At 51.2% G+C, this 14939-nt stretch overlaps 1 protein-coding gene and 1 long non-coding RNA gene across 8 annotated transcripts in view; one reads left to right on the top strand and one right to left on the bottom strand.

Annotated features, from left to right (window-relative positions):
- Nucleotides 1-1205: 1205 nt before the first annotated feature.
- The window catches only part of CALN1 (calneuron 1), an 89105-nt gene continuing 75371 nt past the window's right edge, over nt 1206-14939 (bottom strand). For all 7 annotated transcript variants that reach the window (XM_015646853.3, XM_033518909.1, XM_015646854.3 and 4 more), the window contains 2 exons: nt 10772-10925; nt 1206-7722 (listed from right to left, as the gene is read on the bottom strand). In XM_015646853.3, coding sequence (XP_015502339.1) covers nt 7595-7722; nt 10772-10925 — 282 coding nt within the window. In that variant the 3' untranslated portion in view covers nt 1206-7594. The remainder of the gene's footprint in view (nt 7723-10771; nt 10926-14939) is intronic.
- Nucleotides 7732-10877, top strand: LOC117245289. The gene is made up of 2 exons (XR_004499846.1): nt 7732-8287; nt 10188-10877. It is a non-coding gene; the product is annotated as an uncharacterized LOC117245289 (long non-coding RNA).

Below are 14939 nucleotides of genomic sequence, written 5' to 3'. Positions count from 1 at the left end.
TGAGAGTTGGGATGAAATTATCCCCTCCACAGTCTCATTTCTGAGGGGATGGAAATTTCTGCTTGACAAAAAAGTAGAAGTGAGGGGACTGATGTGCAGCATTCAGAGGCCTGGTGCTACAGCAGAGATCAACATCTGCTGTAATTACTTTCTTTAGAACTTCCCAATTGTCCTGATAATTTTGGTAGGAGGAAGAACAAACAGGGAAAGATCCAGAAGATACTCTTGGTGAATTTTTTAATTAAAATGTTTTTGATTTGTTGAGGAAGACTGAAAGAAGCAATTAAAACAAGATGATATTGGTCTATACTTACAAGGGAGAGCCTTGCCAGGATTAACTGGCTCGGCCCAAATAAATTACTGCCTCTGGATTTGCATTAGCAAATACTTCCTAGAGATGTTAATCAGCAAAGAGTGAGAGTGGGGCTGCTGAGATCACGGCAACAAAGGCAGCCTGCAGGGTCCCAGAGTCCCAGAAGGGTTTGGGGTGGCAGGGACCTTAAAGCTCATCTCATGATCTCATTCCTTGGGCAGGGACACCTTCCCCTACCCCATCCTGCTCCCATCCTGCTCCTGCTGCTGTGCCTTGGCCCCAGCTGGGGGATTTGCCCTTCTCAAGCCCAGTTTAGGCAGCAGTGCCAGGGTGGGGTGGTGTCAGTCAGGAACTCACTGTCCCTTCTCCAGCAGGACGTGCTGGGCTGGCTCCTGTGCAGGAAAAGCTGCAGGGAAATGAAGAGCTGAGGGTGTTAATCTGGGCCTTGGCAGCACCAGAGGCAGGATTAAAGCTGTGCTCAACATCCTCCTCCCACAGTGACAGCGCCCCAAGCCCACCTGAGCCCGGGGATCAGCCTCTGGCTCTGTGGGAGGTATTAAAAAGGGCTTTTTGAGCAAGTGCTGACCTTTCTCTCTGAGACCTGACCAGTTGTGGCTTTGCCTTCCAGAGGAGAAGTTCAGTCCCTCCCTCTGCATTCCTGTGCACCTGGAATTGCTGATCCCATTTCTGCAGCCAGGAGCTAACTCTGGAGTAACAGGCTTTTAAATATGTAAATCTATTTTCAAAGCAAAATAACCCCCCCAAATGTTCATTTATCTCTCAGAAGGAATAAAAGGTCTCTGTCCTAATATTTTATGCAAATCTTGCTTTTGCTCTTGTACTTGGGTATGAATAAATATCACTGCTTCAAAGGAGGAGAAAAAGCTTCATCAAAAGAAAAAAAAAACTTTATTTCTATTGCATAAATAATGGTAAAATTAAAATTTTTTTATACAGATTATATATTTACAGTAGAGTTTGGTTAGAGGGAACAGCTGATACATATGGCATTCAGTTTTCCTTTATACACTCCTTTATACACTCAGGTAACTTGCAATAACATAGGATTTATTTCAGTTGCATGCCCAGTTAATTTATATTAATATTTACAGTATTTTGTACAAAGGTTTTTTTGTTTGATTTTTTTTTTTTACTATTATGCTGCTGACTTTGTGAATTTTTGTCTTCAATTAAAAAGCCATGTCTTTTATTAACGAGCCAAAAAAACCCCAGTGAGTTTAGAAATGAACAGGAAATGGCTGGAAAACATTAGATGGTAACAAAAGGGAGACACAGGGATTAGCAGAGAACTTCCTAGAGAGGAATCAGGAGGTGCAGAGTCCTTCGACCCTGCTGTGGATTAAATGGCAACAGGCTGGGGCCTGGGCTTGTTCTCCCTGAAGCCAATTAACTCTAATGAGTTATTTCTAATTGACCTGGGGCCCCAGCCCAGAGGAAGCTGAGGGAGCAGGAGCTGCCCAGGGATGTGAGCCCAGCCTTGGGGGCTGCAGTGGAGCAGAGGTAGGAATTGGGGGATTGGTGTTGGCAGCACCACCTGCACCCTTTGGACTTGTCCCCAGGAGGGACAGGATGTGCCCAGGGGATGGTGGCACCAGGCAGGGGCTCCTGGAGCCACCTCAGAGCTTGCCAAGGTCTCCTGGGTGGCTGATGGAGACACAGGAGCGGCTGGGAAAGGAAAGCTGGAGCATGGATCTCACCAGAGTGGGGCAGATCCAGCTGCTGCTTTGGGATGCTGCCACAGACAGGCCAGGAACAGCTGGGGAAATAACAGGGTGGGAAATAACAATTTCATTTGGCAATGGTTTTCAAGGCTACAAAATGTTTTGTTCTGTCTTGACAGATAATTTAGAAAAACCCTGTGGTACTTTCATCATCAAATTGTCGATTATCAAGCTCTAGATCCAGAGGATCCTCTAGATCCAGAGGATTCCTTTTTTCTCCCCTCTCCCTCTTCTGTGGCTGCAATTATTTCATAGTGAAGATGCCAAATTACAGCAGTTTTCCAGCAGAAAGGTGTAAGTGGAGCACACTTCCAATTAAAATGGTGTTAGATTTTCTACCTGCCTTGCTCTTGGTGAAGCTTTTGCACTTCCTAGAGCTGACTAAAATGTCCTTCTTGAACTGGAGAAATGCAGACCCCATCCTGAGAACAGCCAACAACACGCAGAGATGGAAATGTTGTGAAACTTTTCTTTTCCTGCATTAAAATCCTGGGAAAGGAACAGGTTTTAAGTGCTGCCAGGGAAATGTAATTGTACTGTCAGAGCAAAGGAGGGTAAAATAATAGATTGAAACCCAGCAAGTTCTGTACATCTTCATCAGTGGAATGGAAGCGTGATTCAGAGCCAAGAAAAAAAGACACTTCATCAGATTCTCATTTTAGAAGAGTTGGTTTTTCTTCTTTCAAACGCTCATCCATAAAGCAGGAACTAAATCATGGATTACAGGGGTGGGTAAAATAAGGGACTTCATTCTCAGGGATTCTAATGGAATTCCTCCCACTGCTTCTCCCCTCGCTGATCCAGGGCTGACAGGGGCTGTGCTCCTGTCACCTCGGGGTGCTGACAGCCCTGGCAGCTCCCAGCACGTGCTGGGAATGAGTTTTCCATGGGAAAAGCTGAGAATCCCCCCGGCTTTCAGGGCCCTGGCTGAGAATGGAGCCCCTCCCTGGAGCTGTCTCCCTCTCCTGCAACAGGCAGAGGATGCAGAGTGGGACTTGGGGACAAAATATTCCTATGGTTCAATGGAAGAAAGGACCAGTGGGTACTCAGCTCATCCAAACGGGTTTAAGCCACCCAGAGTGGCAGCTTTGGGAATGTTTTCTACCTCAGCTTGCTTTGCTTGCTTCCTACCCTAGTTCTGGATTTGAAACCCCTCTTTACTTGGCCCAGTTTAAAGAGTATCCAAGGTGCTGGAATGAAAGCAGCCAACATCCAGCCCTCCCAGTGCACATGTCCAGCAGGTGAAACCTCTGGATAACCAGGATGGAATCTCTCCAATGAACTGGATTACACCCAGATATTCAGCTTAGGCTCACAGGGGAGCAGGGACAGGAGCTGGGGATCCTCCTCCCTCCCACCCTCCTGCTCACCCTGGACCTGGGCTCTGTGATCACTGTCCCAGGTGCTGACAGTGACTGGGGGATAGGGGAATCGAGCACGAAGGATTTTCATGTGAAGTCTCTTTAATATCTCTATCTAATTATCTCTCACAGCGTGAGGATCACGGTCCTAACAAAGCCAAGCTTTCCTAATTTAAACCTTTCAGTTATGTTGCCATTGCTTCTGATCAGAAATTCCTCCTCAGTGGTGCACTCGTGGGTGGCCCTGGAGGTGACACCTAACCCTAACCTGGCTGTGAGCAGGGTCTGGCTCTCCAGGGGAAGCAGCACCACCATCACAGAGTATCCTGAGCTGGAAAGGAGCCACAAGGACCTGTGTCCAGCTCCTGGCCGTGCACAGGACAAAGGCACTGCCCCTGTCCTGCCTGGACACTCCCCAGCTGCGCTCTCCTCACGGCTGCCCCACGGGAATGGCTTTGGTCTGACAAACTGGAATGACAGAAGTGATTCCTGTCACCCTGACAGGTGAGCAGTGTTCCTTCCTTAGCAGCTTTTGCTGGAATTCACCTCCCCACGGCCTCCAGGCTATCTCAGCATTGCTGAGGCTGCTGGTGCTCCTGCTGGCTCCTCCAGGAGCTGGGAATCCGAGCGCTGCTAAAGCTCAGTGGTGATCAGGGTGCAGGAGCAGGAACCCAAATCCTTCCCAGCAGAGCTCCAGCCCCACCTGGAGAACCTTCCCAAAGTGACCTCAGCAAGCCCAGGACAGAAAGGGCTCAGGCTGAGTGATCTCAGTCCCTCCTGGATGGAACCAAAGCCTCTCTCGGGCTGAAATCACCACGTCCCTCTCGAAGCCTTCCCTGCACCTCAACCCCTTAATTGCACACGGGTTTTTGTGGCCAAGCCACCAGAGCTGCTCACGAATTCCTAATAATTTCCTAATCCATGAAAAGCCCCTGTCCCACTGCTGGGAGCTGTTTGCCCATCCCTGGAAGTCTGGGATGGCGTGTGCTCTGTCACGGTGGCACCCATGTCACGAACAGCCAGGGTTGCCATGGCAATCTCCTGTTCCTCCAGAACTGCAGGGCTGAAAAGACACTTCAATCCTCCTGGAACTGGCAAGAGCAGAAGTTTAGAGCTTTTTCTGACAGCTCTGCTGCAGTCTGGGTATTTTTTAAAGTATGTTAATTAGCACTTAAATAGGGTTTTTTTTCCTTAAAGTATGGGATGTGGGGTTTTTATTTTTATGTCTTTGATTCTTCTGCTTTCTCCCCCCTCAGCTTTTGCCATCAGGTTCCAATCAGAATTTTACTGCTCTATTTTTACCTCCTGTCTGTAAAAGCAGCAAAAAGCCCTATTTTTCCCCTCTTGTGTCGAAGAGAAAAAAAAAAAAAAGAGATAAATGGTTATTACATAAATGGAGCCAGGGAGGGAGGGAGGTAGGAGACATCCAATGCTGCTGGATGGGAAGGTTGTGGGGAAGGAAAGGATGGAATAACTTGGCCTCATCCATCCTGCATTGCCAGAAGTCACTGACTAAAGATGCCTGGAGATGGAGGAAGGAGAAGGAGACCTCTGGCAAGACATGACCCTGATTCATGATGGAAACGTGAGGTTCCCTACAGAAAAATCACACCCCAAAGCCCCCAAAATCCTGTACCCAGTAAAATCAGTGGGGAGTTGTGCAATGAACTCTACTGACACCAGGCTATGGCTTTTACCAATATATTCATTATAGGTTTGGTTTTACAAATGGAGCTGCACGGGGAAGGGTTGGGCTGGAGAATGGCTGTATTTACAAGGGTTTATGGAGCATGCAGAAAGGAACTCTGGAACTTTCCAGAAAGCTTCAGGGAATGCAGACAATCATTGTCCATGAGGTGCTTCTGGGCCTGCAGTCTGCTGGGGGTTTGTGGGTGAGGAGATGTGGGGAAATGCCTGGTTTAGGGTTGTGGGTTTGGGCTCAGTGCAGAACTCTGCCCTGTCCTCCCCCCATCCCTCCCCTCCCATGCTCACTCCAGCATCATCCCAGGGACAAAATGAGTATTCCTCTGTGGCAAGGAACATTCAGACTTTTCCCACAGCTGCCACCTTTCCACAGACCCCTGAGACCTAAAAATGGGGATGAGTTTCCTTAGAATTGTCTCCAAGCTCATTATCTGTAATGCCCAGCACAGAAAACGTGTCTGGGCTCCCCAGCACGAGAATCCCACACCAGAATATCCCACAGATATTCTGCTGCTGCCCTGGAGCAAATGGAAATCTCTCCATCTTCTGGGAGACAGAATTTTTTTTTTTTATGGAAAAAATGCAGTTCACCTCTGTTGGTCACAGTAGAACAGAAATGCAGGAGTTGTGTGTTTGGGAAAGGCAGAACAAACCGACTCAGCTGTTGAGGAAAAGGTGTTGTCTTTGGGATGGAGGGGACACCAGGAAAATGGCAGGACAAGGTGGAGGTGGGAGCTGAGACACCTAAAAGTGACTTGAGTTTAGAGGGGTGGTGGGAGACAGGACAAAGAGCAGCAGACTTTTAAATAAGGCTGCCAAAAATGCAGGTAAATGCTGTCACTCAGGTGGAAAAGCAAGAGCTGGGATGGGTGTTGGGGATGGATCCAGTGGAAGCCAATGGCTGCAGTGTGGGACTGTGCAACCCCCAGGGGAGCCACCCCACCCTCTGTGGCACAGGGAACAGTCACCTCCACTTCCAGGAGCGACATCTCAGGGCTCCTGGGTGTGCCTGGAGCTCTCCCAGCACAGCCACCCCACTCCAACACCCGAGTGCCTCCATGGAACCCCCTTGGAGCACTCCACGATCACCAGCTGGGAGAAGCTCCCAGGAGGGCAGGAGATCACCTCTGTCCTGGTGTGGCACCCAGGGGCACAGTTCATCCAAAGGGAAATGCACGGATTTGTATCAAGTTTTAAAGGAAAAACACATTCCCAAGCAATCCTGGCTCCTTGCACTTCCCGTGTGGTGTCCCTGCTCTGCATCCTTCCATCTTCTCCTTGCTGCTCCGTCAGAGGTGTTCCAGGAAAAGCACCCAGCGCTCCCCGACCTGGAAGTCTGACACACTTCAAACACACAGGAGTGGGCTCAGGTCTGGCTCCTTCTCCTGCTGCACTCGGCTTTTCCCCCTTTGGAGCCTGCCCATGGGATGGGGGTGGTGGGATGGGTCCTGGGAGGGAACGGAGAACTTGTCTGGTCAAATCCACACTTTACCATGCGGGTGGAAATAAAACCTCCCCCACAGGATGATGTCTGCCATGGAGGTTTCACTGCAGATCATGAGCAGGCCACATGAAATGGAATCAATTCAATTGTGCAAGCAAGGACAGGGGAGGAAAGCTCGAGAAGAGCTTCCCTCAGGATTTTCACCTGGGAAAAATTCTTGAAGACCAATGAAGAAGAAGGGGAAAACTGCTGGAGAGGAAATGTTGAATATGCAGAAAGGCCCGAGGAGAGGGAAGTTTAGCTGGCGCTGGTGGTGGCAGAGTCCCTTGGAAGACTTTGCACAAGTTCAGCAATGCCCAGGTGGTGCTCCTCAAGCCCTGATTCACAGTCAGAAAAAAATGGCCAACAGACTCCTGCTACCCCACAGTCTCATGTCAAAGGTGGAGTTGATGAAGCAAAAAATAGACATTTTGTATGGTGCTGGCAAATTCTCCCCTTTTTTCATCAGAAAATACTGTACAAGGATGCTCTAGCTCCCCTCTAATGCCGTAAACTCCATGGCATGGTCATAAGGGAAAAGGAAAGTGAAGCTGGAACACGTGGAACAAAAGGAACTCGCTTGTGGCAATGCTACGATCGACTTCCTGCGAGCGTGGGCCCGGCGGGAGCTCCGTGGGACAGGCTGGGCCCTGCGGGAAGGACGAGTCCCGAGGCTGGGCCTCCTTCAAAGCGCAGAGCGCCAGAGCCCGGCCTCCTCCGCGCTGCCATTGCTGTTTCGAAGCAATAATACGGGACTCCTGGATATGGGATTATTGCATTAGGAAACAAAACCTTTAAAGCATTAGAACAGCCCTTTGATGTCCCTGCCAAAAGGATGTGGTTGGTTCACAGGACACGCTGCTGGCTCAGGCTCCTGCCGCAGGCGCCGGCTGTGCCCGCGTGTCGGTGCCGTGGGATCGGGGCGGGAGCTCTCCCGGGTGCGCATGCATGGCTGCCATCCCGTGCCAGGACCTCTCCAGCCGTGCCAGCACTACTCCATGCCGCTGCGCAGGATCTGGTTGGCCGCGATCAGCATCACGCTGATGATGAAGGCCATGGCGAAGGCGCAGATGAGGCTCTTGCGCACGCACGTCTGGCGGTTCTGCTTCTGGGCGTGCACTGCGGGACAAGACGGGCGGTCAGAGGGGGCACGGGCTCTGTTCCCTCTGCTCCCTCCTGCAGCAGCTCAGGAACGCTCCTGGGCTCTCTTCAGAACCCTCTGTGCTCACTGTCACCACTCCCTGCTGGGACATTCCCGAGCATCACACCCACCCAACCTTCCAGGACTCCCAAACCAGCCCATCCCAGTCCCTCCTAACCCTTCCCTCCTCTCCCTCGTCATTTAATCCCTTTAAATGTTCACAGGGCTATTCGGGATTAGCTTTGTATTTCTTTTAAGCTTTTTGTGAAGATGGAATCATAGAAAGGTTGGGTTGGAAGTGACCTGGGGCACCTGTGCCAGGGCCTCCCCCTCCTCACAGGGAACATTTTCTTATCCTCTCTGAACCAAACTTCCCCTCTTTCAGTTTGAACCAAGCTGTCTCTAAAGTTCTTTAACAACAATTATTGACCTTGTGTGAATTCCTCCAGCTCATCCAGGTCAACTGGGAAGGAGTGGAAAATCAAGAAGTGCTCCCTGATGACACTCAGGCCCCCACTGTGACAATTCCCAGGAATATCCATGGTACATGCATCACTTTTCCAAACTTTTTAAAGTTTTCTGTGCTTGACCAAGATCAGATTTATTAAGAACCTTTCCAAGTGAATGCTTGCAGAATAATTGACAAAAGAGGTGAGAGCAGCAACTAAAAAGCAGATAGAGTTGGGATTTTTAGCACTTGTTTTCTTTAATTTTACTTTTTACTAAGCTTGTCAGTGGGAATTTGTGCTGTGACTTAATAAAGCCAGCTCATGGCTCTGTCTTGGTCTCCCTCTCCTCCTGTCCCTGTTCCCTGGCAGCAGAGCCCGATCCCCGGCTGTCCCCTCCTGGCAGGGACTTGTGCAGAGCCAGAACTTCCCCTGATCCCCCTTTTCTCCAGGCTCCCTCAGTGGCACAGAGCACTGCCCCCAGAGCTCCTGCAGCAGGAGCTGGGGTTAATGGGGCCAGGCTGTTTCCAGGTCACCATGCCCAGGGTGGCTTTGGGATGTGCTCCCAGCACTGGCAGCTTTCTCCCCTGCAGGAAAGCAGTTCCTCACAAGGACAGAGCAGTGTATTTATTTATAGTGGCCGTGTCCCAGCCCTGCCACAGGTGAGTGATGGTGGCTCGCTCTGGCTGCCTGCAGTTATTTTGGGTTTTACAGCTCCGTTTGTCATTCCCAGCCCGGCTGGGGGGGCAGGGAGGAGCTGCTGGCTGCATCCCGTGGGTTTGAGGGTCAGGGATGAGGATGGAACCCCCCTGAGGCAGCAGCAGCCCTGTAGCCACTGGCACTGCTGTGCCACAGCTCTGTGTCCTGAGTGCTGCACCAAGGGAAGGATGCTGGACTGTAAATCTTTGGGAGCACAGTGCTGCTGCAAACTGTCCTTTCCCTGTGTCCCATGAAATCACACAGCATTCACTGTCCTACCCTGAGCCCTGATAAAAACAGAGATAAAGCTGAGGACAGAACTGTGCCTCTGCCCTGGGCGTGTCCTTCCCCTGGATGTGACATCCTGCAAATGACTTCAGTGTTCAGAGAGAGCTGAGGGAACCCTGACTGCAATACAGACATTTGAATTGGGATAAACTGAGGTGAGAGGTACAAGGTCTGTCATCCACATTGATACTGAAGATTTCATCGTCATAAAGACTTCATTATCACATAATGGCATAATTGTATGACAGAAATCTCTTCAGGAGCTGAGCCAGCTCACCTGTAGAGAAGGGGATGTCTCTGCCCACAGGAGGAGAATGGTTTGGGGATCCAAGAACACACCCCGAGGTGACACTGAGTGGAGATCCCCCTTTCACCAAGGTGCTCCTGTCTCCCCTAGGAGATCCCCAAATCTCAGTGAGAACCACCAGGGCTCATCCTGGCTTCATTCCTCCCCAGGATTAAAGGCCCTTCAGTGGGATGGATGATACATTAAATATAGATGGGAGCTGAAAGAAATATTTGAATTGCTATTTGAGGAGGTGAACTAAGAAAAAGGAAGTTCTTTTAGGGTGCAATTCATCCCAAGGGAACACCTAAATTAAACTCAAGGAATTCTCCCCAAAAGGCATCTCCTTCAGTGCACTAATTGGAAGTGAGTCTAATTAGTCTCCCCCAGGGAGACCCTCCAGGACAGCTTAGAGCTGTCCCTTAGTGCCACATTCCCTGCCATGTTATTCCTGCTACTGGGTCCCGTAGGGATCCTGGTGGTTGAGGACTGGGAGCTCTGAAGGCACTGGGGGGTCATTCCTGGCAGCCTGGAGAGCTGCAGGGACACAGCCCATTCTTTCCTGGCACAAATTCTCCTGTCAGAGCTGTCAGACACCAGAACTGTCCCCTGCCACTGGCACCTGGAGCAAAACTTTGTCCCATTGCTGACAGTTCGGCTGATCTTTATTCCCTGCTGGATTTGTGTGTGTTCCCAACATTTAAAAAAGATGTTTTGCTTCTAGGTTCTGCCTGGCACCAGCAATGCCAAAACATCCCACGAGAAAAGCTGTTCCTGCTGCACTTTTGGAAACTGGAGCTTCCAAAATGAGCTGCTGAGGATCTGGGACTCGGTTTTTTTCTGGGATGGTTCAGCCAAGCTCCCAAAACCCTGCAGCAGTGACAGCTGGTTCCTGTCCCCAGGGATCAGCAGGTCAGTGGGCACCAACAGCTCCAGGCAAGGAAGAAACAGCTCTCCCTCCCTGCTGCTCTCCAGGAGGAACACAAAAATCATTGCTTGGTGTGATTCAGAGAGTGTTGCTGCTGCCTCCTCCTGCAGGATTTTTAAAATTCAGCTGTGCTCCTCTAGCTCCTCTGCAGTGTTTAACAGAGGTGAGGGTGAGGATGGAGCTGCTGCATCCCATTCATTAGCCAGGCCAAGGACTGGGCTATCTTCATCCTCTGCCTTGTGTTTCTGCCTGCTGCCCTCTCAGAGATGTCGGGGAAATTCAGCCTGGCTTAAACACTCACCCTTGTCCCGGATCACAGAGAGTTTTACAGACACAGGAAGAGGAGAACTGAACAGAAACCCAGGGACTTTCCCCCTCACCTTCAAACTCCGTTTGGCAGTTCCCAGAGTTCTCATTCAAGCTCTCCTCCTCGTTGATGATGATGTTCTCGATGTCCTTCATGGTGAGGTGGTCGCGGAAGGCGTGGTACAGGATATGCTTCAGCTCCTCCAGCGTTATCCTCTGCATGTCAAACTGTGGGAGAGAGCCCAGTTACACCCAGCAATGCCACAGTCCCCAACTTGTGTTTCATCAGCCTCATTTCAACAGCTCAGTGTGGGGTTTTGCTCTTTGGGGTTGGTTTCACTCTAACAGGGAGTGCTGTGATGGCTCTTGGCCCTGTCAGCTCCTGTTTCGTGCTGGAGACCACACAGGACAGGACAAGGGGGGATGGCTCCCCACTGCCAGAGGTTAGATGGGATATTGGGCAGGAATTGCTCTCTGGGAGGGTGGTGAGCCCTGGCACAGGTGCCCAGAGCAGCTGTGGCACCCCTGGACCCCTGGCAGTGCCCAAGGCCAGGCTGGATGGGGCTGGGAGCACCTGGGACAGTGGGAGATGTCCCTGACGTGGCAGGGGTGGCACTGGATGGGCTTTGAGGTTGCTCCCACCCCAAGACTTTCTGTGATTCTGATTCCCTGGAGGCAGAAAAACCAAACCCACAAACTACAGCAGACCCCAGATTTGTATTGGCCTTGGGAAATCGTCCGTGAGCCAGGAACTGGAAGAGAATTCCAGCAGAGGTTGAACACCAGCCCCAGTGGGGTGGAGTGGGGTCACCACATGCTGAGGGGCTGCTCCTGCAGGCAGGAGGTGACCACAGGGATGGGATTATGGGTTTGCTGGATGGGTGGAGCCAGGAAGGGGCTCAATTTCAGGTTGGATATTCCTGGGATGGTGACTCCAAAGGAATGCAGGATGGGGTGTTGGGTGAGAAATCCTTGGGTTTACCCCCATGCAATCAGCACTGCAGGAAGCTGCCCAGGAGGGCTGGGAACCCCTCACTGCCCCTTGCAAACCTCCAACCACAGCCCCAGCACTGCTGCAAGGCAACCAGAGGAATTATCCCAAATTTCCACACCTTCAGTTGCCAGGAGAAACGCTTTTTGTCATGGAACAGGATGTGAAGAGCACAGCTGCTCCCTTTTCAACAATAAAGACAGCAGAGCAGGGCTGGTGAGATTTGTTCATGCACAACAAAGCAGGATGGAAATTGGTGATTAAATCCCAGGGGGATTTGCAGCCCAGCTTTGAACTGGGCACCAAGGAGCCACTGGTGACAATGAGCGCTCACTATTTTTAGCTGAATCCCTGAGGAACAAGGACAGCAGAAACACCAAACCCATCATCCCTGCTGCTCACAGAAATGGGTTTCATCTGGACTGAGCTGGGAACTTGGTCTCTGGTCCCTGCTGCCCACCTCCCTGCACATTTCCTGCAGCAGGGCTGGGATCTGTGCAGGAAATAAGTGAATTGGAGGAATTGGTGTTTCTGTGTGTGCTGGATAAAACCAGATGGATGTGTGCAAACCTGCCTGCACACACAGGGATATATGGGAACATTGCAACAAAGTGTGCTTAGGCTCCTTCATTAACCCCTTGGAAGAGGAATTATTCTGTACCTCTGCAATGAGCAGTGATCAGGGGAGAAAACCTCAGGCTGAGCAGCTCAGGAGTGATGAGAATCCCAGGATGGGTTGGTTTGGAAAGACCTTAAAGCCCATCCAGCGCCACCCCTGCCATGGCAGGGACACCTCCCACTGTCCCAGCCTGGCCTTGGGCACTGCCAGGGATCCAGGGGCAGCCCCAGCTCCTGCCCACCCTGCCAGGGAACAATTCCTGCCCAAAATCCCATCCAGCCCTGCCCTCTGGCACTGGGAGCCATTCCCTGTGTCCTGTCACTCCAGTTCCTGATGCAGGGTCCCTCTCTGCCTTCCCCGTGTCCCCTGCAGACCCTGGGAGGTGCTGGAAGGTCTCTGCACAGCCTCCTCTTCCCCAGCTCTCTCAGCCTCTCAGTCTTCGCTGCTCTCCCTCTCTCCCAGCTCTGCCACCAAAAAGCTTTTGCAGAGTCTTCTGTCCTCCTGCTTCTGCTCCAGGCTGGAGCACAAACACAACTCTGGGGATCAGCTCATCCTCAAATTGTGCCAGCAATAATGACTTGAGGGGTTTGGGGTCTTCCTGTACCAGATAAAATCTGTCTGGAGGGAAGGAATTGTTCTCTCAACAAATGCTCAGCTGCTTCTGCATCTCAAATGTTATGCTAATAGAGAGAGAAATTATCTTTTTTATTGTTTTGTTGTCATTTGTATCTTTTAGGAAGTGGAACAACCTCAGATGGGATTTAAAATCACCCTCATTGGCTCACAGGAGTTGGACTCAATGATCTTTGGGGGTCCCTTCCAACTCAAAACATTCTGTCAATCTGTGAATTTATGCAGTGAATTTTGGTCTCTCGGCAGGAGCGTGGTCCTTGCTCCTGTTTTACTCCATGCAGGACATCCATCGTCCCTGAGCTCTGTGTCAGCCTGGCAGAGTGTCCAGGATGGCTCCAGCTCGGGGCAGGCAGGGACAAGCTCTGCTTGGGCTCCCAAGTAATTCCAATTATCCCTGCTCTCCAAGCCAGCAATCTCCCTGATTCACTTTTCAATTACTCTGGGTTTTATTGTGGTAATGACAGGAACCCGGGAGCAACTCTTAACTTTTATTGACTCCAAGGGGAGGAAAATGGGGACTGTGGCAAGCTGGAAACTTTCTATAGGATTTATAATTAGGGGAAATCAATGGAGCAGCTTGTGAGCCTTGGAATAATTTGCTGTGAGCAGTGGAACACAAACTGTGCCGAGGTGCTGCTGGGAGTGGGAGCTATGGAGACCACCAGGAACTGAGCAGTGCAGCTCCTGAGGGACTCCTGAAGCTGGACCATGTTGTCCCATGAGATATCTGGAAAGGAAAGAGGATCTGATCCAATGCAGCCTGTAGTTTCCTTCTTGACTTAAAATTCCTGCAGGGAATGAATCCCTACCTCAGTTCCTTGAGTCTCCCTCACTGAAATGTCCCAAATTTGTGTCTGCCTTGCCTGCAGAGCTCCATTCCCAGTAGTGTCCAACCTGGCCCAGGCTCTTCTGCTCTGAGCAGGAATGGCCCAGCGGGAAGAGCTTGTTCCTTGAGAGAGTTAAATGCTGGAATAACACTTCTGATCATTTCCTATCAGCTCAGCTGTAAAACAAGAGTGATCCCAGGGTGGCCTTGCTGGCCTGCAGGGGGAAGAGGCCAGGGACACACCTGGGACAGGGGCTGGAACCCGCAGGAGCCAGAGCCAGGAATCCCCAGGGACACACTCGGCTCTGGGGATGGGAAGTGCTGGGGCTGGGCTGCAAAGAGACCATTTCCATCCCAGAACAAACCTGGAGATGAAATTCCCTCTGCTGGTCCCAGCCTTTACTAGACCCAGACTAATTCTGGGGCAATGATTTAAGCAGGAGAGCTGGTCTTTGCCTGTGCCTCTCCACTTCCCAGCTGGGTTCTAATGGTTCTTAAACTGGGCTAAGAGGAATAGGCCCCCTGACAGGCACCACCTCCACAGAAACACAGCAGGAATGTTAATCCAGGCCCCATTCAATTAACTTGAAATAGTTTAGTAAACCACGGAGAAGTGGTGGTTTGGTGTTTTCCTTTAATTAGAGAATGCTCTGCGGCTGTAGCACAAACTGACAGGCCCAGCAGTTTCTGTGCTGTGGGTTTAGGCCTCTCCCCAGGCCGGTGCTAATCAAAGGGAATCCCTAATGAGGGCTGCACCTTCCTGCCCTTCCATGTCAACCTGGGGGAGCCTCTGGCAAACTAAAAACATCTCATGGGGGCTAAAAGTGGGAATTCCCATTTGGCAGTGACCATCCTCCCCCCAGATGTCCTGGATCCCTGCGGGATCTGAGGTGAGGCTGCCCTGAGGGTGCTGTGTGTGTCCCCCATGGGCAGGGATTCACCCCGAGCTGCTCCCCCGGCTCAGGGAGGGCTCAGCAAAGGGATCTGGGGCAGAGCACTGCCAGGGCTGGGCCAAAACTCCAAATATTCCAAGGGGAAAGAATCCTTCTGTCTGTGCCCCACCAAACGCTGCTCCATCAGGGGAGAGCAGGGGGCTGCACCCCAGGGGGACCCTCAGGGCAGCTCTGCTGGGACTGGGAATGCTGGAATCCTGCTGGGACTGGGAATGCTGGA

Source organism: Parus major, chromosome 19, assembly GCF_001522545.3.
Source record: "Parus major isolate Abel chromosome 19, Parus_major1.1, whole genome shotgun sequence".
NCBI lineage: Eukaryota > Metazoa > Chordata > Aves > Passeriformes > Paridae > Parus > Parus major.
The sequence above is the reverse complement of the archived record's forward strand: the minus strand, read 5'-3'. Positions and strand labels throughout refer to the sequence as shown.